This window comes from Leopardus geoffroyi, chromosome A1 (assembly GCF_018350155.1).
Source record: "Leopardus geoffroyi isolate Oge1 chromosome A1, O.geoffroyi_Oge1_pat1.0, whole genome shotgun sequence".
Lineage (NCBI taxonomy): Eukaryota > Metazoa > Chordata > Mammalia > Carnivora > Felidae > Leopardus > Leopardus geoffroyi.
The window spans coordinates 157,259,315-157,285,944 of NC_059326.1; the positions used below are offsets into that span (position 1 = coordinate 157,259,315).

The 26,630-nt window shown below is 34.4% G+C and overlaps 1 protein-coding gene across 6 annotated transcripts in view; it reads right to left on the minus strand.

Moving 5' to 3' along the window:
• TTC37 (tetratricopeptide repeat domain 37) overlaps window positions 1-26,630 on the minus strand; it is a 167,569-nt gene that overhangs the window by 11,644 nt on the left and 129,295 nt on the right. For all 6 annotated transcript variants that reach the window (XM_045498545.1, XM_045498529.1, XM_045498525.1 and 3 more), the window contains 10 exons: window positions 24,382-24,506; window positions 23,460-23,583; window positions 21,981-22,202; window positions 21,089-21,161; window positions 18,507-18,560; window positions 18,209-18,320; window positions 14,151-14,279; window positions 10,794-10,915; window positions 8,884-9,042; window positions 3,325-3,477 (listed from right to left, as the gene is read on the minus strand). In XM_045498545.1, the coding sequence (XP_045354501.1) occupies window positions 3,325-3,477; window positions 8,884-9,042; window positions 10,794-10,915; window positions 14,151-14,279; window positions 18,209-18,320; window positions 18,507-18,560; window positions 21,089-21,161; window positions 21,981-22,202; window positions 23,460-23,583; window positions 24,382-24,506 (1,273 nt within the window). The remainder of the gene's footprint in view (window positions 1-3,324; window positions 3,478-8,883; window positions 9,043-10,793; window positions 10,916-14,150; window positions 14,280-18,208; window positions 18,321-18,506; window positions 18,561-21,088; window positions 21,162-21,980; window positions 22,203-23,459; window positions 23,584-24,381; window positions 24,507-26,630) is intronic.

The window sequence follows — 26,630 nt, forward strand, 5'->3', positions numbered from 1 at the left end:
TCAAAAATAATTAAGAATTTCAAGATGGCAACTACAAGGATTAAAGCAAGAGTGGAGCCCTGAGCAACTGCACAGAATGCACACCTGTGAAGCAGTCCTGTTCATCCACAGTTCCACTAGATGAATATACTCTATTTCGCTTACTCTCCACATCCTCAAAGCAATCTTGAGACCTCTCGTTTCTTTTGTACTGAAACCCCATCACTCTTCTAGGTAGCCCTACTGGATTGGATTTAAGAGAATTCCTACGCCAATCCACTTTCACGCTGGACCACTCATTCCTGCCTCCAACAAATTCTAGGAGTGTTGCCAATCCCATGTCACAGGAATTCTCCTTCACTCCCTCTGTCTTGTACCCGAGCGTATATTGCTACCCAACTTTGGGATACACCCACCACTGACCACTCTCTGCCAGGGCACATACTTTCCAAAGCACTCTTTTTCTCTGTCCTAAGACACCAAGTGGAGAGCCACAGCTTCTGAGGTTATGTCAGATACCTGTCTATATGCTACTAGACATGTGCCTCCAGGATCTCAGAGGCCATACATCAAAACCTTCCTTTCTTTGGCAGAATTCAAAAAGATTCTTTTTTGTTTTTGTTCTTTTTTATTTTTACTTACTGATTTTACTTTTTTTTTTTTTTACTCTTATTTTTATCCCATAATCAGTTACTCTAGAGGATGAAACCCAATTGTGTATAGATTGAAAGCAAAAAATATACACTTTCTCCCTTCCTCACCTTTGTGGGCATCTGTGTGTGGAAATGTGCCATCAAGATGGGGGAGGTAAGCGCTCTCCAAAAAAATTTCTCCATATTCCTTCTCTAACTTCTAATCCATTTATAGCTTCCTTATAGGTTAATCTTCTACTTACTGTGGAAGTCTGTACCTTGATTTTATATCTTACTTTGGAATCTGTTATCTCTGAAATCTGATACTTAGCATCTTAGCTGAACCTTTGAGTTTAATATCCTATCCATATATTATCACACATTCAGTAGCCTCTCATAAAAGTGTAATTTTAATATAGTCATGCTCTGTACCAGCTGTTTACCATAGAAATGTGGCATCCTTATATTCTTTTTTTTTTTAATGTTTATTTTTGAGAGAGAGACAGAGTGTGAGTGGGAGAGGGGTAGAGAGAGAGGGAGCACAGAATCCAAAGCAGGCTCCAGGCTCTGAGCTGTCAGCACAGAGCCCAACGTGGGGCTCGAACTCACAAACCCCAAGATCATGACCTGAGCCAAAGTCTGATGCTTAACCGACTGAGCCACCCAGGTGCCCCTCTTATATTCTTTTACAATAAATGTTCAGTGTCAAATATTACAATAAGAACAGGTTAGATTTGAGTAGTGTTATAAGGGCATTTGTAAATGTTATTCTACTTGATATTTAACCCTATAAGAAGGCAAAGTAGTATTATCATCTTTACTACTACTACTCCAAAAAAAAGAAAAAAAAAAAAAAGACTCTAAATAGTTTAATTGGCTGAAGTTTTCACAAGGAATACATGGTAGAACCAGAACCAAAGCTATTAGAGAAAATACTTTTTGTGGTTGGGGGGAGGGGGAGTAGAAGAGATAGGGTGTATTTGGGTATTACTAAACTGTAAGCTAATTTCCTCAACTGTAAAACAGGATTATTGTAAATATTAAATAAACTAATATGTGTAAATCACTGTAACAGTATCTAGCACAGGCTAAGTGCTATAATGTTTGCTATTGTTATTCCTGTTGTTTTATTCCAGGTCAGATTTAATTTCCCAGCATTAAGAACAGGCAAAAAAAAAACACCCTCCCCCCAAATAAAAATATTTATTAACTAACAAATAATGTTAGACTAAAAGAGTTTCTACTTTTCCAGTTCACATATACAAGAGACTTATAAGTACTATGTGTGGCTTCCATAGCACACAGCTATCAATGTCACAAAGATATTTGTTAAATATAAATATGTAACAAAACAAAATATTTGATGGTCTACAATTAACCACCATTTTTTTTCACCCAAATCAGCACAAATTTGACAACCATTATTATGTACACATTCATTCAAAAACCATTTATTGAAGAGCTCCTATGTACAAGGCAGGGTGGTAAAGCAAGGATGCAAAGATGAACAAAACATGGCCACCGACCTAAGGAGCTCTTAAATGTGCTCTGTAGTCATCTCACCAAAGCTGAAAACATTTCCTAATCCTTATATATCTTTATCAGAAAGCTTAGTTAAAGCAAGCAAATAACATTGGCAATGGATTGCTATGACAAAAGCATGAATTAATTCAGGCCTATTTAGGACAATTTCTTCTAACCATGTAAAACAAAGAACAACAGTTTATCTTTTAATTACAGAAGCAACATTATATGATAAAAATTCAAATACTATCAAAGGATATAAAATGAAAACGTCTTCTCTATCATCCTTTAAAAACCCCCAGTGCTATTCTCCAAAGTAACTGTCATTAACTTTCTTTTTTTAATTATTATTTTATTTATTTTTTTTATTTTAGACAGCTAGATAGCTAGGGATGGAGAGGGGCAGAGGGGGGAGGGGGAGAGAGAATCATAAGCAAGCTCCATGCTCAGTGCAGAGCCCCATGTGGGGCTGGATCCTTTGACCTTGGGATCATGACCTGAGTCGAAATCAAGACTCGAATGCTTAACCAACTGAGCCACCCAGATGCCCCTCATTAATTTTCTTTTTATATCTTTTTATATCTTTCTATGTACCCATAAGCAGGTGCACACAAACACAACATATTTAGACATATATATTCTTAAATATATGTATCACACATACATACACTCAACTAGGATATCATATACACTGTTCTGCAGTTTTCCCCCCAAAGCACACACACACTTAAACATTTATCTAAGGAGTTTTCCATACTAGTACAGAGGACTTACAGATTAATGTACCTATCTTTGTATCAAAAATCTGATGTCAAATCAAAACTTACTAGAAATCCCTCTTACAGAATGTTAAAATGAACTGAGAAATGGGCTGAAATGTTAATTATTGCCACCTTTGTCACAGATGAGTAGCTGGGTTAATTCTAACTTATCAACAAGAAATAAAAATATATATTCTGCCTTAATTCAACTTTTTAATTTCAATCTTTGTTTCTTTTCTTCCCCAAACAATGACACTGTTCTGCTGGAGTCTATGGATTTACATTGCTATTATTTCCATCAAAAGCCCAAATACAAAGTCTATAAGGAGGCCTCACGAGAAGGTGACAAAACAACAGGAACTTGAGAGAAAGCACAATCATCTTAAAAATACATGAATCAATTTTTCATGATTATAACATGATCTTACCATGCAGGCTTTTAAAGCAAGTAGAGCTAGTCTCAACAGACTTGACAGCTTCCCACTCCAACTGCCCTGCTGGGATGCTACTTGTAGACTCTTTCTATAACACATCTCTGCAGCACCCATCATTCCTTGGCACTGATACACGTGTGCCAGCCACTGAGGAACATAAAGAGAAAAGAACCAAAAAGATTTCAATTTAGTACATAGCCTGCTACTCTACTTCCAACAAAGTCAATACACATTGATAAAGTTAATTTTTTATTTCATTATTGCTAAATTTTGTGCCCCCAAAAAACAAAAATCACAGGTCAAGAAAGGAGTAGCCATCTTGCCCATTCTATCAGCAAGAGCTCACTAACCACATCACTGGAAAGTCGTTTTTTTTTTTTAATATAAATGCGTATCTACTTATTTTGAGACAGAGAAAGAGAGAGTGTGAGCAGGGGAAGGGCAAGGAGAGAGGGAGAGAGAGAATCCCAAGCTGGCTCCATGCTGTCATCACAGAGCCCAATGTGCAGCTTAATCTCAAGAACCATGAGATCATGACTTGATAAGAAATCAAGAGTCGGATGCTTTAACCGACTAAGCCACCCAGGTGCCCCTGACTTGACAGTCTTAAAGAGTTTTCTGAGATGGCAAGTCAAGAACAAAATCAAAATGGACTATGAAAACAGACATATCATGTAAATGCTAATCAAAAAGAAGTTTGTAGAGTTGTATTAATAAAGTAGACTTTAAGACAAGAAATATTAGAGACAAGGGGGGCTGTTTCATAATAAGAATCAATTAATTGGAAGATATAACACTCCTACATTTGTATTTACCTAATAACATAGATTTTATGCAGCAAAAGTTGACAGAAATGAAAAAAATAGTCAAATGCAGAATCAAAGTTGGAGATTTTTAATACACCTATCTTAGCAATGGTTAGAGAAACACAAAACGTTCACTAAGGACATAGAAGATTTAAACATAATTAATTAGCTCGACTTAAGTGACATATTGAGAAGACTACATTCAGTAACCACAGCATATACATTAAGTGACAATGTGTATGCAATATTTACCAAATCCAACCATATAACTAAAGAACTAAAATCATACAGTTTACTGATTAAGTGAAATTAAACAGTAACAGAGAAATAACTAAAAAATTCATCCTCTCCCATATTAGAAATTTTGCAACATGCTTCAGAAAAAAACATGGATCAAAGAAGAAATCCCAATGGAAATTAGAAAACATATTCAAATAAATGACAATGAAAACACTACATAAAATCCTGGGGGATGCATATATATATATTGGAGAAAGACAGAAAATCTGTAAGTTTCTCTGTCAAGAAGCTAGGTAAAAAAAAAAAAAAACAAAAAAAACAAAAAAACCCCAAAAAACCCAAAATGCAAAGAACATAAAGAAAATAAAAAATAAAAGAAATCAATAATGTGTAAAGAAAATATAATGAAGAAAAGCAAACCAAAAAGTTGGTTCTTTGACAAGTTAACAAAATTGTTTACCAAGAAAAAATTCAGAAAACAAATTACCAATGTAAGAATGAAAACGGAAAAAAAGCATTACAGATTATATAAACAGTGAACAAAAAAAAAAATTTTAATGTTTATTTATTTTTGTGAGAGAGAGTGTGAGAGAGCAGGGAAGGGGCAGAAAGAGAAAGGGAGACACAGAACCTGATGCAGGCTCCAGGCTCTGAGTTGTCAGCACAGAGCCCAACATGGGGTCAAACTCACGAACCACAAGATCATGACCTGAGCCAAAGTCAGCTTAACAAACTGAGCCTCTCAGGCTCCCCCATGATACATTAAAGAGGATATCATGAACAACTTTATGCCAATAAACATGAAATTGAGATGTGCTGGACAAATTTCCTGTAGCTCATGAATGCTAAAGAAGTGAAAAGAAATTTAACCAGCAATTAAAAAAAAAAAAAAAAAAAAAAAAAACATCCTTAGCCCAAGTGGCTTCAATGGTGAATTCTTCCAAACATTAAAGAAATAAATGTCACTCTCATACAAACTCTTTCAGAAAATAAAGGAGAATTAACAACATAGATGCCAAAACCTAACACAGACCTCATAAGAATGAAAAATAAGCCATTCTCTCCTGAATATAGGTATTAAAAATTCTCTAAAAAGACATTAACAAATCAACTCCAGCAATATATAAAAGGAGTAATACATCATAGCCAGGAAAACCAAGTAAGATTTCTACTAAGAATGCAAGGTTAGTTGAACATTTGAAAGTCAACACAGTCCACATTAGCAGAATAATAAAAAAAGAACCATTCTAACAGATGTCCCTCACAAGATCTGTTAAAATTCAACATCCATTCATGAAAAAAATAAAAAATCTTTTATCAATTTAGAATAGAAGACTTCCTTGATCTGATAAATGTATCTATAAAAACTTGCAGTAAATATCATAATTGGGAAACAGTAAATGTTTTCTATGTGAGGTTGAAAATAAGAACATTCACTTATTTTACCACCACTTCTATTTAATATTGTTATTCAAGGTTCTAAACAGTGCAATACAGCAAGAAAAAAATCAATATAAATATATTGGAAAGAAAAAGTAAAACTTTACTACTCACAGAAATGACTTAATTATGTTTACAGAAAACCCAAAATCATTTCAAAAGAATAAGTGAATTCAGCAAGGTTGTTGATGGTCAACATATAAATATCACTGCATTTCTAAGTGTTTGGAGCTAACATACAAGACAAAAATACCATTTGTAATAGAACAAAAAACATGAACTACCCAGAAATAAATTTAACACAAAAATGTAAGAGACTCTACACTGAAAACTGTAAAACACTACTGAGAGAAATTTAGAACTTAAATAATTTGAGGCATATACCACATTTGTGGATAGAGAAATTCAGTAGTATTCCTTTATCAATCCTCCCCCAATTAAACTACAGATTCATGTAATTCCAATCAAGATCCTAGCAGGGCTTTTGTTTGGGGGGGGGGGGGAGGGGGGCGGTAAGGAAGCAGGGTAACTGACAATCTACATGTAAATGCAAAAAACCTAAATGACCTGAGACACTTGAAGGAGAAAAAGTCAGAGGTCTTACTATTAGCTCCACACATCAAAACTAACTGTAAAGCTGTAAGCAAGAATAAACAAGTAGATGAATGGAAAAGAATAGGGAGCCCTATACGACCCACATATACAGTCACCTGATTCATGTAAAACCATCACTACAGTTCTGTGGGGTCAGAATGGTCTTTTCAAGGAATGATGCGGGGACAGTAAGATACACATCTGGGAAAAAAAGAACCTTGACTCTGCAACATCAACAAAAATTAATCCGGTACGGATCATATACCTAATATGTGAAAAGTAAAACAAAAATCTCTGAAAGAAAAGCGAAAAATATCTTCAGGAGCTTAAAGGAGGCAAAGCACTCTTAAATAGAAATTTAAGCATTAACCATTAAAAGGTAAGTTAGACTTAATTAAAATTAACAACTATTCATCAAAAAATAATATTAACAGGGGCGCCTGGGTGGCTCAGTCGGTTGAGCGTCCGACTTCAGCCAGGTCACGATCTCGCGGTCCGTGAGTTCGAGCCCCGCGTCGGGCTCTGGGCTGATGGCTCAGAGCCTGGAGCCTGCTTCCGATTCTGTGTCTCCCTCTCTCTCTGCCCCTCCCCCGTTCATGCTCTGTCTCTCTCTGTCTCAAAAATAAATAAACAAAAAAAAAAAAAAAAATATTAACAGAGTGTTAAGCCAAGGTACAGACATGAGGAACTATGTGCAGTAATACAAATACTCAAAATGTGCTTGTATCCAAAAACTACAATGAATTCCAAAAATCAATTAAAAAACAGCCCACGAAAAACTAAAAAAAAAAAAAGAAAAAAAAAAAGGCACTTTATAAAGAGGATATCCAAAGGTTCATTAAGCTTATGAAAAGCGGCTCAACATCATGAGTCAGGTAAAGTCAAGTTAAAACTATCACAAGATACTATTATCTACTTATCTACTGAAAAGGGGAAATAATAACCATGTCTAGCAATACCAGCAATTGGAATGCTCAAAATTTGTTAGTGGTTTATAAAACTGTTTGATAGGATCTACTAGAGTAAACATACATATCTCTTATCACCCACCAAAAGAAATATCTAAGGATGGACATGGCAGCATTAACTATGATAGCCAAAACCTGTTAATAATCCAAATGTCCATCAACTGTAAAAGAGATACATTTTATAATACATTCATAAGATGAAACGAAAAAAAACTACAGCTACGTGAAACAACTAAACGAGTCCCAAAGACTTGATGCTGAATGAAAGTAACCACACACAAAACAAGAGTCTGTTTATGTGATGTTCAAAAAGCAGAAAGACTAGAGAGAAGTGACAGAAGTCAGAATAGTTGTTCTCCTTTTTATTTGAGGTAGGGGGAAATCAAAGAGAGAGGCAGGGGGGAGACAACCAGGTTATTGACAATATTCTGTATCATGGTATAGGTGGTGGCTAAATAGGTATATAGGTAAGTAAAAATGTAATGAATGGTACTTATAAGATTTTCATACTCTATTCTTTGTGAATTATATCATAAAAGAAGACACACTATCTCTTAAGACTCTACATGCTATATAATTTATCTTTTAATTTTTCCTTTTTAGTTTGACAAGCATATGAAGTCTTGATGAAGAATATGAAATCATTACTATCCATCTGACCTTAGAATTAAAGTATCTTAATTCTCATATGGCAAACTTTAGAAGAGGGGAAAAAAGCACCACCCTTCTCCAATAATTAGAATAAAAAGTAGGCTTAGCCTGCATAGTCCAACTACTGTATGCCATAGGATAATCTTTTTAAGCAGGGACATCAAAAAGGTGTTATAATGAAAGATCAAAATGAGCAAGAAATTACAGTAAAAAATAAGCTTCTGTAAAATCAATATCAAAAAGCCCCTTTGATACTTTCTCTGGAGCAGAGAGGAAACTAAAATACACTGAATAAAGTAATTACATGTTTTCTTGTGTTTTAATATTGATAAGAATAAAGCATATAGTGATCATTATGTGTTTGTCACTGTAGATAACCAGAGCCAGCTAAAAGGATAGTCTGTTCATTCAAGCATCCATAACTACTTCAAAAAGCACTAAACACCCATTAAAATCCTGGATATGGGTTACCTATAAGGTAGCTAGAAAAAAAAAACACATACATCCTCCCTAAAGGTGGAGTTAGCACCATTATGACAAAATGTTTGAAACACTTCTTTAGTGTGTTACATCAATCCTATGTAAAAGGCAGTATTTTCAACATTGTTTTAAATTGAGGAAATTCATAATCGACAATTTAAAAACCTTTGAAGCAGTGTAGCTGCAGATCCTAAATTAGTATTAAACTTGCTTAGTCTCCTTAATCCCAATACAGCATGCTTCAGTTATTGAAAACGAAACATATATGGTGACTTTAAAGGCAAGATAAACAAAATGGAGCATACCGCCTAACCTCATCTAGTATCATGAAGTATTCTAATTCAGGACTCATTGTAAGAATGGAGAGAATTTACCTGCCATGCTGGAACAGAAGTTGAATTGGACATGACTGTTTTCTGCAGCTCTTCAAGTACAGCATCTGGGAGAGGGTTTTGTGAATCCAGGAGTGGTTTACACTGAACTTGTCTCAGGAGTAAGATAACAGCTGGCTGATCAGGGTTACTTTTTAAATTCTAAAAATTAAACCCCAAATACAAATATATCACACAGATTCTTGAATGTTAAAATAGCAATTAAGCTATTCTTAATGTTGGAAAAAAATCTGAATTTAACCTTTTTCTTATTAAAAAAATAACTGCAAAAGTAAAATAAATAGAACGATGAACATATAAAACTCCACATTTAAATAAACTTTGAAATTGGTAATGCTATAATTGTAGTTTATAAGGCATTTATTTTAGATTTAGTTTCCCTTTGACTTGTTTTATTCTCAAGTGATATCCTGAAAAACTTAAGTTCTGAATGTAAATAGCTGAACCAAGAAAACATAATATTAACAGTGAAGGCTAAAACAATGCCTTATTGGAAGAAACTAGACCATGTAAGAAGAAAAGAGCTATAAATGTTTTCCTTTTTCAACCTCTTCACAAAGATATTCACTGGATGTCCTTCTCTAGGCAAAGACTTCCTACACATTGTAAGAAAAATGACCCATTTATCCATTTCCCTAAGCCATTATTAGTATATGAAAACACACATACATAATTATATATATGTATATGCATCTCCTTTCCTATATATATCTGTACGGGGGAGAAGTTAAAGAAAGTTCTCTAAACAAGCCTCCCACTATTGTTTTAAACATTTCTTTATTGCTTGTCCTTCAATCTCATGCTTCTCTATTTTTTATTAATTAAGTTATAGTCTTAAATGTATGTGATTGCTTTCTTCTAAGTAAGAGATTGGAACAAAAGAATGACAAGAAAAAAATCATAAAAGTATCCCTTATTCTGTCAAACAGAACATAGCAACTGTCAGTTGCTTGTTAAACACTCACTGCATAATACTAATCTGTCCTGAATATAGATGAAATTTCTTAAATAAAAGAGAAAATTTATTACTCTGCTTTTTCGGAGAATTAAAACACCAAAGGGATCTTCAAAGATCCATTCTTCCTTCTCTGTAAAATTTATATTGATCTTTCTTTCAAAAACAAAAACAAAACAAAACACATTTCTAAAGAAAATAAAATCTTCCTGGTAAGCAATTATGAAAAAAGATGTTTTCAGGAAAATGTCAGGATAAGGAGATGTTTAAAACTGTCCTTATCCATTAAATTATTTCTAAATAGCTTTATGAAATGGATTCGTTCATTCAATAGAAATTTATTGAACCCCTACTATGTGCTGGCAAGGTGCTAAGGATTTACTCACAGAGCCCACAATCCAGGTTTATAAAAGGTGACTACTGAGTAGCTCCAATCACCCACTTAATCCTCACAGTCATTCTATGTGGTTCAGAACTTTGGAAAAATACAGGGATGCTGGAAAACATAGCATTCTGAAGGCAGTAACCAGAAATCAAAGGAAAATACTGCTTCCATAATGGTACTGCCTTCCCAAAGACCTATTAAGTCCTTGAGTCCTAGAATCAGACAAATGTGAGTTCAAATGGCAACTCAATCAATTTCTAGCTGCAAACTCTTGTGTAAATCGCTTACCCTAAGCTTTAGTTTACTTATTTATAAAAAGGGGATAATAATAAACATCCATGTCATACATTGTTGTGAAGCTCAAATACAAACTGCTAAATGTACTGACCAGCTTATAGTAAGTACTCAATAAATGTTGGGTAATTATAATCATTACCATCATCACACCATCACCATATGCCCTTTAAATAATGTGCACTCTATTTTTAATGTCATTTTCCAAGTAGGCTAAGAATCCACAAATCTCAATGCTCAATTTCATAATAATAATACCTTTGTGCAGAGGCCTTCAGCTTCAGCTAGTCTTCCTGTGTCTATTAGACCAGTGACAGCTTGGGAGAGAGACCACTTTTCCAGAGATTGGTTATAATTTTCAAGGAATTCTTTGTCTCTAACTATGAACAAAAATGTCAGTGTTACTTTCCTCTGCGATTTATAACATTTTCCCAAAGGAGTAATTAGTTGCTAAGAAGTATTACAATTAGACTTACCATGCATCTATAATTTTTTAAACTTACATGTACTACCGAAATACCATAAACTATCCTGACACGTGACAGGTTTCTGAAGAGTTTCATGGTAGGAATGTTTGTGGCTGAGTAACTTAAAACTTTATAGACTTGTGACTTACATAAAAACAAAACAAAGCAAACAAAAAACAAAAAACACTTTACAGCAAAATTAAAAATAATTCATTGTAAAAAATTAAATATTTATTGTGATATAATTGATGTATCGTAAATTACATACATGTACATATTCAAACAGTACATTCTAAAGACTTTTGACATGGGCGTCTATCCATGAACCATCACTAAAATCAAGATAATGAACATAGTCACCATCATGAAAAGTTTCTTCCCGCTCCTCTGTAATCACTTCTGTTCCCCTACCTACCTCTCCTCTCACCCTCTGTCCCCAGGCAACCGCTAATTCTTTTCAGTCACAATAGTCAGGCTGCATCTTCTAAACTTTCATACAAATAGAATCATAAAGTATAGACCCCTTTGTCTAGCACATTCACAGCTGTTAATATGGTAAATTACATGCATTTTCAAATGTTAAAGTGACTTTGCGTTCCCAAGATAAACCCCAGGTGATCATGATGTATCATCTTTTCTATGTGTTGTTGCATTTGAATTGATACAGTGTGTTATGAATTTTTGCACCGTAGTTCTGCAGTATCCTTATTGAAGTCTTTGCCTGGTTTTGGTGTCAGGGTAATGTTGGCCATATAGAAAAAAGTTACCAAACTTTTAAATTATCTGGAAGGATTTGTTTAGAACTGGCATTATTTCTTCCTTAAATGGTTGGTAGAATTCATCAGTGAAGACATTGGGTCCTGGAGTTTTCTTTGTGGGGAGATTTAGAACTACAAATTCAGTATCTTTAACAGATACAAAGCTATTCAGTTTATTTATTTCTTCCGAAGTGAGTTTTGTGTCTTTCAAAGAATTTGTCCATTTCTAAGTTGCCAAATTTAGTGGCATAAACTTGTTCATAAGATCCTATTAGCCTTTAAATAGCTATAGCGATGTACCCTCTTTCATTTCTGACATGGGTACTGTTTTTTATCCCTGATGTCTGGCTAGAGGTTTATCAATTCTATTGATCTTCTCAAAGAACAAGTTTTCACATTTGTTAATTTTCTGTTTTCTATTTCACTGATCGCTACTATTTATTACTTCTTTTCTTCTGCTTACTTTGGGTATAATTTCATCTTCCATTTTCTAGTTCTTAAGGAGAAGATGAGATCACTGATTTGAAGGCTTTAATGTAGACATTAGATGCTATAAATTTCTCTGTAAGCAGTGCTTTTAATACTTTGAAAGGCTGTTTTTCCCTTTTCACTCAGTTCAAAATATTTTCTCACTTCCCTTCTAGCTTATTCTTTGAACTGGATTATTTAAAAGTATTTATTTAGTTTCTAAATATTTGAGAATTTTCCAGATATTTTTCTGTTACTTGTTTTTAATTTAATTCCATTGTATTAAGACAATATGCTTTATACATGATTTGAAGCCCTTTAAATTTATTTAGACCTGTTTCATGGCCCATTTAAGATTTGGGTAAATGCTCTGCATGCATTTACAATAGGCCTTCTGCTGTTATTAGAAGTATTCCACAAAGGCCAATTAGGTCAAGTTAGTTGACAGTGCTGTTCAAGTCTTTATTATATCTTTACAGATTTTTTTGTCCAATTGTTCTGTCAATTATCAAAAGATTACTAAATCTCTAGTTATAATTGTGGATTTGTCTATCCCTTTCAGTTCTGTAAGTTTTTGCTTCGTACATTTTTCCATAAGTTTTCATTTTTTCTACCCATCTTATTGTGAAATACAATGCAGATTTTTTGTATTTTGAAGCTCTGCTATTTAGTGCTTAAATACTTAGACTTGTTATGTTCTCTTGATGAACTGATTCCATTATGAAATGGCCTTCTGTATCATTGGTAATATCCCTTGCTCTGAAATCTAATTTGCCTGAAATTAGCAGTGCCATTTCAACTTTCTTTCTTTTTTTTTTTTTTTTTAATGTTTATTCTTTTTTGAGAGAGAGAGAGAGAGAGAGAGAGAGAGAGAGCGTGAGTGTGCACATGAGTGGGGGAGGGGCAGAGAGAGAGGCAGACATAGCATCCAAAGCAGGCTCCAGGTTCTGAGCTGTCAGCACAGAGCCCAATGCAGGGCTTGAACTCCAGAACTGTGAGATAATAACCTGAGCTAAAGTCAGATGCTTAACTGACTCAGCCACCCAGGTGCCCCTCACCTGTTTTTGATTAGTGTTGACATGGAATATCTTTTTTCATCCTTTCACTTTTTAGGCTATTTTCATCTTTATGTTTAAATATAAATTTATATTTTATCTATACTTCTTTTAGGCAGTTTATAGTTGGCTCTTGCTTTTTTATCAATCTGACAATCTCTGCCTTTTAATTAGGGTATTTAGACCATTTAACTTGACTACCAATATGGTTGGGTTTAACTAATGTGTTGTTTTCTATTTGTCTTATCTGGTCTTTGTTCTCTTTTCCTCTTCTTTGGATTATTTTTTTATGATTTCATTTTATCTACTTTGGTGGCTTATTAACTATAACTCTATTTAGTGTCTACTTTAAATTTTAAAGTATTCATCTTTAACCTGTCACAGTCCACCTTTAAGTAATATTATACCACTTCACTTACAGTGTAATTTTATAACAGAATACTTCCATTTTCCCCTTTTATTCTTTGTGCTATTGTAATGTGTGCTTTGAACAATTACGTTTTAAAGAGACTTCTATCATGTCACCTGTGGATCTGTTTCTATTGAGTGATTTATCTCACTATGGGTGGTATTTTTCTACCTCTTTGCATGCCTATTCTGTTTTTAACTGGACACCAGACATTGTTAATTTTACCTTGTTGAAGGCTGAACATTTTTGTATTTCTGTAATGTTCTTGGGCTTTGTTCTGTAGGAAGTTAATCCCCTTGAGAATGATTTCATCTTTTCAAGGCTTGTTTTTAAGCTTTGTCTGATGAGAACATAATAGCCTTTAGTGTAGGGCTAAGTGTGCCCACTACCTTTTGGCAATATCCTTCTGAGTACTTTGCCCTGAATTCATCATGTATGAAATGGTTGTTTAAGCTTACTTGAAGCAGAAACAGCAGATAACAGGGCCAAGTACAAATCCATTCTCTTCGGCTCAGTGTTGTCCACTAGAGCCAGTTTATCTTCAGCATGACAGGCTGCCATTAGCCCAGCCCAGACGGCAGGGTCACCTAAACACAGGAAATATGTTAGAAGGCTTGTTAATATCAACATATTGCTGAAAAGCTACCAAAAATGAGAGTAAGAGTTTATAAATACCAAAAAATTAAACTGAAAATAAAATAAATTATATCTCTAGAAAAAAAAATCATTTTCTTAAAGGAAAACTATACTTCTTTTCAGAAGGCATATTACTATATTCATTCTTCAAGATTTGCTTTTTTTCAAAATACAGCAAAGGATGAGAAATATCCTATTAAGCTCTTCCATGGCTGATTAGCTCAGCTGCCTAGAGTACTGTTCTATTGTGGAAAAGAAGAATAAGATAAAAACAGAGAGGGAGGTAAACCATAAGAGACTCAAGTACAGAGAAAATAAAAGGGTTATTGGAGGGGAGGTGGGTGGGGGAATGGGCTAAACGGGTGATGGGCATTAAGGAGGGCACTTGTGATGAGCACTATTGGGTTACATGTAAGTGATGATTCACTAAATTCTACTACTGAAACCAACAAAAAAAAGGAAAAGCCAATTATATTCACTTTCATTGGACACCAAGGACAAGTCTCAAAGAGACATTTATGTTTATCATTCAATCTCTGTATTAAAGGTTCAATCATAGGAAAAGCAAGATAACACTCTTTCTCAGTTTTTTTTTTTTTTAATTTTTTTTTTCAACGTTTATTTATTTTTGGGACAGAGAGAGACAGAGCATGAACGGGGGAGGGGCAGAGAGAGGGAGACACAGAATCGGAAACAGGCTCCAGGCTCTGAGCCATCAGCCCAGAGCCCGACGCGGGGCTCGAACTCACGGACCGCGAGATGGTGACCTGACTGAAGTCGGACGCTTAACCGACTGCGCCACCCAGGCGGCCCAACTCTTTCTCAGTTTTTAAGAAAAGTCTGAGTCAAAGGAAAAGTTCAAGATAACTCCATTTACATATGTTCTAACAGCCAATCGTGAAAGCCATTTTATCATTCCAAATGAAGGAATTCTATGATTATATATCTCTTCATCGATTTGATCTTTCCTTCCTTCCTTCACACCATGATAGCTTCTTCTGGGGAGAGGGGGAAGCAGTGGACTGAGACTGAGGTGGTAATAATAGAGATTATGCAGACAGATGCCTCTTTTTAAGAAAGACAGTTGTGAAGACAAGGTGAAAAAGAACTTGGAACTTTAGAAGAGTTTTTATTTTTTGCTTTTTATAAGTCAAATTTTGCAGGTTAATATTTGCATGGCCTGTATGTTAGTCCTGCTACACTTAAAAAAATTTTTTTTTTTTAATCCCACAAGGGGTGCTAGCTAAAAAGAGTGTCATTTAAACAAAAATTTTAGCTTCAATTTTATATTTTTTATCTAACTGCTCCATCTAATATATATCCCCTATCAAATGTCTGAAATGTTTCTCTACTTCATTTATAGAGGATCAGTATTACTGATATAATAGTATAAGAATCATTAGAAATCTTAGGCACATAAAAAATTTTTACAAAAAAATTAAATGCATACAACCATATTATAAAATAATTCCTGCCTGAAATAATGACTACTTTATTTAAATAACAAAAGATATAATCAAATTCTAGAATAAGGAAATGGGAACCATCCCTCAGAACTTATGAGATCTGATTAATGTATAATGAAAGGCACATGACTCTTAGATCTGGGTTTTAGGTCTAACAATGGCACTAATTAACTCTGCCAGCTTTCCCTTCAGGACTCATTTTTCTATAAAACAAATGAACTGGATGATGGCTCGGGTATCATCAGGTCTAAAATCCAAAGTTCCAACTGAGGTAGAATCAATTTCTGAATTTTTTTTTGTAGTTTCAAGTTTTTATTTAAATTCCAGTTAGTTAATAATTTCTGAACATTAACTTATTTCTAAGATTAAGTGAAGAAATCCCTTAGAGATCTTAGGGTATTCTATAGTTTAGATTACAGGAGGGAGGAGATGGACATTGGTTGGCAGCAATTTCTTCTGTCACATTTCAAAAGAACTGCTGTTTTCATTTAGTCTTCCAGACTATTCAGCAACTTCAAATTCCCTATGAAATAAAGTGATAGTATAAAAATATATTTATTACAAACCTCAATTTTTAAATTTTTTTAATGTTTATTTATTTTCGAGAGAGACGACAGAGCATGAGAAGGGGGAGGGGCAGAGAGATAGGGAGACACAGAATCTGAAGCAGTCTCCAGGCTCTGAGCTGTCAACAGAGAGCCCAATGCAGGGTTTGAACCCATGAACTGTGAGATCATGACCTGAGACAAAGTTGGCACTTAACCAACTGAGCCTCCTAGGTGCCCCTCAAATTTTTTAAATATAGTTTGCTAAAAATATCTTTTAATATCACAGAAGCACTAATCTAGCAGAAATTGGATTTTTAAAAATTTGATTCTAAATTCTTGGGATTATTTTTAAATTTCTAAAAAGATTCCTTTGAATACCATCTGTCAAAACTATACTTTGTTCAGCTACAAGGACTAGGTATATGCTACTACCCATAACTACAATTACATTTACTTTTATTGGACTCCAAAACCAAGTCTCAGACAGGCATTCATCTTCATCACTCAGGCTCTGTTTTAAGCATCTTTGAGTATATATTTCTCCAGATAATATGGGAAAGTAAGATCATTACAGAAGACCTTATATGGGCAATGTCACCTTTTTAACGTTTAATGCCCCTCATACAATCAAAACCTAACAGATCTTTTATCATACTAGATTCACAGTAAAAATCCTTGAGAGTAATTATATCCATTTTTTTTTTTTTAATTTATTGACTTTGAAAGAGAGAGAAAAAGAAAACGCAAGCAGGAGAGGGGCAGAAAGACAAGAGGAGAGAGAGAATCCCAACGAGGCTCCACACTGTTAGCATAGAGCCTCACACAGGGCTCAAACTCATGAATCCTGAGATCATGACCTGAGTCAAAATCCAGAGTTAGATGCTTAACTAACTGAGCCACCAGGCACCCCCTGCCTTTTTTTTTTTTTTTTTAATCCAATACTTCCATGAAAACACCTCTAAAAATCAAAAACTTATCCAATGTATAACAAAAACAAATCGAAATGTTTAGGGTCTCTTTTTGTTCTACTACATAAATGAAACAAAGAATAAGCAATAAGATATTGGTCTGTTTACTTGTTTTATAAAATAATCTCTGAATTACTAGATATTTAGCCATTTAGTTAGGATCTTTATAATTTATAGTGAAGACAACATTGGACTTATTTTGTACAATTTATTTCCTAACAGTCCCCAGCCAAAAGCAAAACTATTCCGATCTAACAAATGTTTGAAGTGCTCTGCGGGAATAAATTATTTAATGCTACATGTCATATTAAAAATAATATTAGTAAAAATACGCCTCATAAGCCCACAGGTATTCCAGTGCTCTGGGGCATTTCTCCAGCAGTGATAATGGAAGTATGCTGATGCAGTCGTATATACTCCCTCAGTGTGCTCAACGGTATACACATGACACAAAAAGAGCTGCTCAGGTGAGGCCATCACCTTGGCATTCCAACATTACCACAGAACACACCTCCACTCCTCAAGGAGCTAACTACCCATAAAGATAATTAAAATGACTAAACGTGTTCATTAAATAATTTAGCAGCTATAGGTAAACCTCATTAAACCAGACAGATGCAAAACAAAACAGAAATAAAACTATTCCATGAAAATACAGAATTCAGATTTTCCATCAAGGATAATGAAGTATCCTTATGCAGATATTCCATTCAGCCTGTTCCAAGAATTGATTACCTCTTAATTATCAACAGCCAAATGTAGATAATCAAATAATATGCAAAACCTTATTTTCTTAAAATTCCCTTTTATTTCATGAAAATACAAACTTTGTACCCATAAGTGGCAAATGCAAGACCAACAAAATTTGAATTAATGAAATAGATTATATTATACTCACCTGGAGAAAGAAGAGCTGCTTTCTGAATGGTCTTTAGTGCAATATTTTTTTCAGCTTCTGCTGAACTGCTTCCCATAGCTAACTGATTTACCGCAGTATACAGTAACGCCTTCTGCATAACAGAAAAGAAGAGGGTTAACAAATTATCTTTATAGCTCAGTGACTTTCAAACTGGCTAAAAGCGGGCCTCTATTGGGTACAATGTAACCTCTTAAACTTACGGAGAAAAAATTGTTATTGTTTATCAATAATATTATTTAATAAGCAGGACATTTCCTTTGTACTGGGGAAAACTAACCTTTCCATGATTTGAGTCCAAAATATGAGCCACATTTCCTGCAACAGCACCTCCCTATAATAGAAAATAATTATTTAGATAAACTTTCACAAGTAGTAAAAATTAAGGCTGATAAATTCATTAAATCATTTGAAAAGTTCAGTTTTATCATATTTACAACTTCCAAACTCCAGAAGTATCAATTTATTACTGCTTTAAGAGACAAGTTAAGTATTTTTATGAAACAAAATCTTTTCTACTAGGATCATCTCAACTCTGCTCTTTTAAAATACTAAAAGTTACATAATTTTATACTAACCACAAGTACGTGTTTTCTAACAATTGTGATTAGATTGAAAGAGACATAGAATCTCAAAAGTGATCTTAAGATTAACATGGTTTTACTCCACGGAAATATTAGTATTTTAAAAATTTCTGTAGTCCCTAGTAAAATGAATAGCCAAAGTTCAGAGAGCCTGAAACTAATCACTGATTCAATAATCAACTCAATACTAAAAATGAGAAAAAAATATATATCATAGTTTTTGTAAAGTCAATTTGAAATCCTTAATTTTTAAAAATTCAACCAGACATTTTACCTGAAAAAAAAAAAAGTGAATTATAAGAATGATTTCATTTTATTTCAGAAGTATACTGTTCTCTTCATTTTATATTGGAATTGGAGTATCAGAAATGTTTTGCACATCATATTTACCACATAAAGAACGCTAAAAACAAACTTTAAAAAATATGTCAACATAGAACAAATAGAAGATGGATTAAAAAGAAAACAGGGGTGCCTGGGTGGTTCAGTCGGTTGTGCATCCTACTTCAGCTTAGGTCATGATCTCACAGTTTCTGAGTTTGAGCCCTGCGTCGGCTTCTGTGCTGACAGCCCGGAGCCTGGAACTGCTTCAGATTCTCTGTCTTCCTCTCTCTCTGCCCCTCCCCTGCTTCTGCTCTCTCTCTCAAAAATGAATAAATGTGAAAAAAATAAAAGAGGAAAAAAAAAAGAAAACAACACAGGGGTGCCCGGGTGGCTCAGTCAGTTGGGCATCCAACTCTTGATTTTGGCTCTCAGGTCATAATCTCACAGTTTGTCAGTTTGAGTCCCACGCTGGTGTCTGTGCTAACAGCATGAAGCCTGCTTGGTATTCTGTCTCCCTCTCTCTGTGCCTTTCCTCCATTTGCTCTCTTTATCTCTCTCAAAATAAATAAAAATTTAAAAAAGGAAGTTAAAAAGAAAAAAAGAAACACAGAAAGTAGAAGGAGGATTCAGGAGTTAGATCTGGGATGATCCATCACCACAAACACTGTCATTTTGCACAAGTTATTTAATATCTACATCTCATGTGTCCTCTATAAAATGGACATTACTTGGAGCTACTTCATATGGTTGTTGGGATTAAATGACAAAATATATACAGTAGTTGGTGCATAATAAGTACTTTATTCTAGTAATAATGATGATGTTCTAGGTTCTTTGTACTACCATGTGTGAAAACCAGTAGGAATAAAAAATAAAAACAGACCCCCACACACTCCAGACAGTGGAATTATTAGATGTAATAAGGTTCAAAATATATTAGCTACTACCATTATGTTTACCAACCAGTTAAGTAACTCTGAAAGGGCTTAGTAACCACACAAGTTAACAAAATAGTTTATAGACTCCTAAAAATATCTGGTTATTATGAACTGAAATATAATATATAATTCCTTTCATAGAACATCAATGACTTTGGGGTGTCTGGGTAGTTCAGTTGGTTAAACATTCAACTCTTTGTTTCAGCTCAGGTCATGATCTCACAGTTCATGAGTTTGAGCCCTGTGATAGGTTCTGCACTGACAGCATAGGGCCTGCATGGGATTCTCTCTCCCCCTCTCTCTGTCCCTCCCTGACTCACATGTTCTCTCTCTCTCTCAAAATAAATACACTTAAATTAAAAAAAAAAAAAAGAATGACTTCATGTGATTCACATTTTTAGATTTTAGACATTACCAATGTTCCAGCTCTTAATTTCTTTTTTTTAGGTCTTTTTTTAATGTTTATTTATTTTTGAGAGAGAGAGAGCAAGTGTGAGCAGGGGAGGGGCAGAAAGAGAGAGATACAGAGGATTCGAAGCAGGCTCCACGCTGTCAGCGCAGACCCCAACGCAGGGCATGAACCCATGAACCGGGAGGCCATGACCCAAGCCAAAGTCAGACGCTTAACCAACTGAGTCACCCAGTCGCCCCTCTCATTCTTAATTTCTTATCTTTAAGGAACTTTTAGATAAAACCATCTTTTGGGATTCAGAAACACAATAGTTAATTCTCCCTAAATAGCAACATTATAAACATAACCTAACTACATAGCCATTAACATAGTTTGTAGGTATTAAAAAGTCCACCTACTTCTTTGTATCTTTCATAATGCCTGCCCAGAACTAGTACAATAGTACATGAAAAAAACTCAGTGTACTGCTTGTTGAATGACTAATGGAAAATCTGGCTGTATTCGTTGTTTCCCAGAATGATAATGCTAATACTTTAAAAAATTATATTATTCACTACATCACAAATTTTTTTATCTTTTTGCCAGAATTTAGAACATTACTCACCTTTGCACTTCGGTGAGTATACTGAGCAACTACTCGGGACAACAGAGACCAAAGAGCAGGATCAGCTGGGTTACTACGGAGATAATCAAAAGCAGAAGGCTTAGAGATGGGAGACACTTCAGCCACAAAAAGTAAAAGTAACCAACATTTTATTTAGTACCTAAGTTCAAAATCTTGTCGACATCTAAAACAAGTTCATATTAATTGTCTATGTGTGAATGAAAGAAAGTGCCTTGATTTTTAGAAAACATATCTCCTATATACATCAAGAGTCCTTATGAAAATAAGAGGGAAAAATCAGTAATATGATGATTACAAAGCCATGAGATTAAGAAAAGCTAAGGAAATTTAATATGTTGTGTTCAAGGAAAACACAAGATGAAAATTGTGGAAGGAAAACAAACTACATTTACAACACTTTACTACCGAAAATAAAACAAATAACTACTGTTACTAGTAATAACAGCTTTCTATTTTCTAAATTTTGAAGACATTAATGAATGTTTGAGTGGCCAAAAAATTCCTAAGACCATTCAAGTGGACAGTATCAGATAACAAATGGGCAATACCACAAGCTTAAGCATAAATAAGGGCAAAAATAAATAAATGAAAGAATAAACAAGGGATTCTGTATTAAAATGAGGTTCAGGCCTTAACCTAAGTGCAAAATTTCTGTTCTCTTATCTCCTTATCAACTGAATTAAAAAAAATATATTTATAGATGAAATAATGTGTATAGCTAGTTACCTGGTCCTAAGTGCAGTTTCATAAAACCACATTCTGGTTTCCAAATACATATGTTTACCTGATTTTATATTTATATTTATATTCCCAATGTCAAAGATCAGCTCATCAAGTATAGTTATTCCAAGTTCACAAGCACAGAACTTACCTGTGAACAGCTTTAGATGCTTGTCTCTGCACTGCCACACTGCGGCCTTGCAGTGCATAAATTGCTGAAGAAAGAAGGCACTTGTGATAATTACTGTCTTTCTGCTTGATGTGCTTCAGTAATTCATTAAGTGCCGCTTTTGACAGTGTAGGATCCTGCATTGTCAATCCTAGAGCACACAAGGCTTGAAGGCTTTCTGTGGTTGGTTCCTTTAAGATAGAGCTGTAAACATTTTTAACTGTCTATTAGCCAAAGTACACTAGTCTGTAAGTATTAAAACATATTTAACATTTAGTAAAAAAGCAATTTACTTAAAGATTCACCAAACTAAGTTCAAATTTAAGATAAACATAAAACAGATTCCTTGGCTTCTAGGGACAGCAATTTCCCTGAATGTCTAAAGCATTAAAAATACCAAGAGCTTTCCACAGTGCAACAGCCAAATTTCTTTTCTGTTCATTATACTTAAGTTTTAGAAACAAGTACAAATAGCGTTTTGTGGTTTGAATTTTAGATAATTAACCATATAACCATGTAAATAACCATAGATACCATAGGCTGTTATTTTATTAATTTATTCCAAAAATACAGAAATAGGTACAAGTTATATTGGTATAATTTTTCTATTTTTATTATTTATTTTTTAAATATTTATTTATTTTGAGACAAAGAGGGAGAGAGAGTTTGAGTACGGACGAGATAAGACAGAGGGAGAGAGAGAATACCAAGCAGGCTCCATACTCAGCAGAAGCCTGATGCAGGGCTCGAACTCATGATCATGAGATCACAATCTGAGCTAAAATCAAGAGCTAGACACTTAACCAACTGAGCCACTCAGGCGCCCCTGCTATGATTTTTTTTTTAAGTTTTAATTTTAAATGAATTTTATTTTATCAGGTTAACTTGAAAAAGAAAGAGAAAGAAATCTCTTCGGGGACCAAAGAGGCCAACAAAAAAAAGCCAGTTAGAAATGCCTTCATTAAAGATTTAACATCTTATTAGATCAAGTGATCAATTACTTTTTTTTTTTTTTTATGTTTATTTTTGAGAGAAAGAAAGAGTGTGAGCGGGGGAGGGGCAAGAGAGAGGGAGACACAGAATCTGAAGCAGGCTCCAGGCTCTGAGCTGTCAGCAGAGAGGCCGATGTGGGTGGGGCTCGAACTCCCGAAGGGTGAGATCACGGCCTGAGTTGAAGTGGAAGTTTAACCAAGGCCCAGGAGCCCCTCGATTATTCTTTAAACAAAAAAATAATACACAGAGAGTACAGGATGCTTTTGAAGGACTGGATGGATCCAGAGCTAAGAATTAAGCCATGATCTCTAGCTCCACCTATGATTTTCAGTTCACAACTGGTTCAGTCCCATCTTTTTTGTTCACCAAAAAGATCCAACATTAAAAGCCTCATTTTACATTGTTCCAATTTTTAATCCAATGTTTAAGTATCTGGTCTCGTTAAGTGTTGATGTCAACCATACATACCATTTAAATAGCAATGTCTTGGCTACATCCATTTTTCCTTGTTTATACTCTGTTATTGCTAGAGCTGTCAAGATATGCGCTTTGTCCTGCTCTGATTCAACAACAGACAAGGCTCTCTCATAGGCTATTACACAGAGTTGGAAACAGAGACAAAACAATATAAACACAATTTTGATTGACAAATAGTGAAATTTCTCCCTTTCTAATCTTACTTTTTAAAGGTCTAACTATAATTACATGTTATTGTTCCCTTATTTTCAAGTGGACAGAACAAACATTTATAATAATCTAACTTGGTTTAGCTGGCCCAAGGTGATACTGGGCATATTGTTAGGATTATTGTGGGACATTCCCCAACTTCTATCTTTACAGGGAAGTCTTTAAGAGATGTGAAGACTTGTAGCCATTGAGATATCATGAAAATTCTCACATGCATACCAGTAACTCCATCAAGCTGTAGATACTTAAAATGAGCTGCACACACATAGACTGGGTCTTTATATATACATGAGAATGTACTCAATGAGCATTTCTGGAGAAAATAAAACACACTATTACTAACAACGGTTAAGGTCTTCATTTATCAGAAATTTACACTTAAGCAAAGACCTGCTTTCAGGTGGTAACGCGTATTTCTACCTTAAGTGATCTTTGGCCTCAGTTTCCTCATGTAAATAATAAAGATAAATACTCAGCTCATAACACTGCTATAAGGCCTATTCATCAAAATAATGTATTAAATAAGGAAACAGATAAAAAGTACCCAGTGTCATTCCTGGTTACTAGTCAGATTTAAATAAACATTGCAAGTCCTGTTCCAATTTCAATGTTCCATCTTTCTATATGTAAGTTTGCTGTAATTAAATTCCACTCAGCCCTAGAAAAGTAAGATGTGTCCTTTAGCATCAAGCAACATACTCACCTTTGCTGCTTTCCTTATATAGACCTTTCATAAATAAAGCCAATGCGAAACCTATGATGTCTTCTAACTCTTCAAGAGGTGTTGACTTAAAAGCCTGGATAGCTTTATCATATTCACCAATGGAACTAAGAAGCAAAACATACCTTACTTTTAATATTAAAATTTTTTTTGGTTTACATCATAAAAATACAGAGAGATACTAAGGTTTTTTTAATACCTTCACCTACCTCATCTATCACTGTTAAGGCTATAGAAAAGATAAAATAAAAGGTGTATTGTTTATTTCAAATAAGATGTACTGGGGTAATTTAACTTCAAAATTTGCTTCCTTTAAATTACATGTGAAAGTGATTAGTTTGGCTAAATTACAGAGTCTTTCTTATTAACGAACTTGAACTAAAATCCCAAGTTATAAAAATAATTTCAAGTTAACTTCTATACAGAACTCTTTAAGCTACATATGTGGGTTGAATATTACCCTATGAGTATTGTCCGAGCATCCTTGACAAGCTGAACTAAAGTCATAAAATACCTAGTCAAAATCAAACCTAGCCTTTGTGTAAAGTGTTTACCTGCACATCCTTTTTTTTTTTTTTTTTTTTTGGAAATATAAAGATACACTAAATTCCACAGACAAAACTATAGATTACCTTTTCTGTATTTAATAGGAAGAAAAGTAAAACTTGTTACATATGATAAAAGTACAATACTTTTTAACAACAAAAAAATAATTGTTTTGCTTATTTAAAGATGAAGAGAAGCTGCCATCACCTGGAAATGATACACTGTGTCTTTGAGATTCTTATTTTTGGTATCCATCACTATAATCACAAGCTGTTTCTATTTTTAATGTGTTATTGGAAATCTTTTTAGAAAATCCTTTTAATCTTGAGGAGTGTGTGTGGGAGCTAAAAATACAATCTTTGGTTCTAAAATTAGTTCTCATAAAGGTGAAAGATTTTAAAAAGCAAAAAAAATTAAGGTTTTTAAAATTAAAAAAAAAACCTCAAATTTTGGTAAATATTTTTTTTTCAATGTTTTTATTTATTTTTGGGACAGAGAGAGACAGAGCATGAGCAGGGGAGGGGCAGAGAGAGAGAGAGGGAGACACAGAATCAGAAACAGGCTCCAGGCTCTGAGCCATCAGCCCAGAGCCTGACGCGGGGCTCGAACTCACGGACCGCGAGATCGTGACCTGGCTGAAGTCGGACGCTTAACCGACTGCGCCACCCAGGCGCCCCGGTAAATATTTTGATGAAGGAAAGAGGGCTACCTTAAATTGTTCATGGATATATACATATATTAATTGTAAAAAAACACTATCTTTAAACATGTGATTACTTTTGTAGAGAAAAGAATAGAACTAGAAAGGGCACAAGGGGCTTCAAATTTACTTGTAAATTTTTCTTTGGGAAGAGAAAAAAAAAAAAAAAAACACCCTGAAGACAATGGACAATTTTAAGATCTGTTATATTTGAGCAGTGACTATTCATTAAATTATGTTCTATACTACTTACTGCATTTTGAATGTTTAATGTATTTCATAATAAAACAAATTAAAAAGATGATCTATTTTCAATAGAAGATAGAGATTTTCTTCTAAAATGTTTACATTACATCAAAACTAAAGAGAACAGATACTTGTTCCATATAATTTCTTATAACCTATCTTCTGCTACAACAAAATCTTAGAAATAACAAAACTCTATCAACTCCTAAACAAAACAGTTTAAAAGAAATGGAAGGAAGAGCAGTCAGAACAATAGTATTTTCCTGTCTATGGATATTATTCAGTTACACAAATATAAAAGAAAATAACTGGCTACCTCAGATCTCTAGCATGTATCTCTTTAAAAGATGTAGGCACTAATCTCAAAATATCAAACTACAGTTTTGATCATTCAATTTGGGGGTAGTTTTCAGCTTGAGGAACACCTCTCTAACTGAAGCCAAAAACCTTCCCCCCACTGCCCCGTAACACTTCTATTCTCCAGACCTAATTCTATTCTCTAAAATACCTAGGTTTTAATCTTTTTTTTTTTTTTAATTCTTTTTCAGTCAAAAGTCTTTGAGAATCTGAAAAAGCTAGGGGCGCCTGGGTGGCGCAGTCAGTTAAGGATCCGACTTCAGCCAGGTCACGATCTCGCGGTCCGTGAGTTCGAGCCCCGCGTCGGGCTCTGGGCTGATGGCTCAGAGCCTGGAGCCTGTTTCCGATTCTGTGTCTCCCTCTCTCTCTGCCCCTCCCCCGT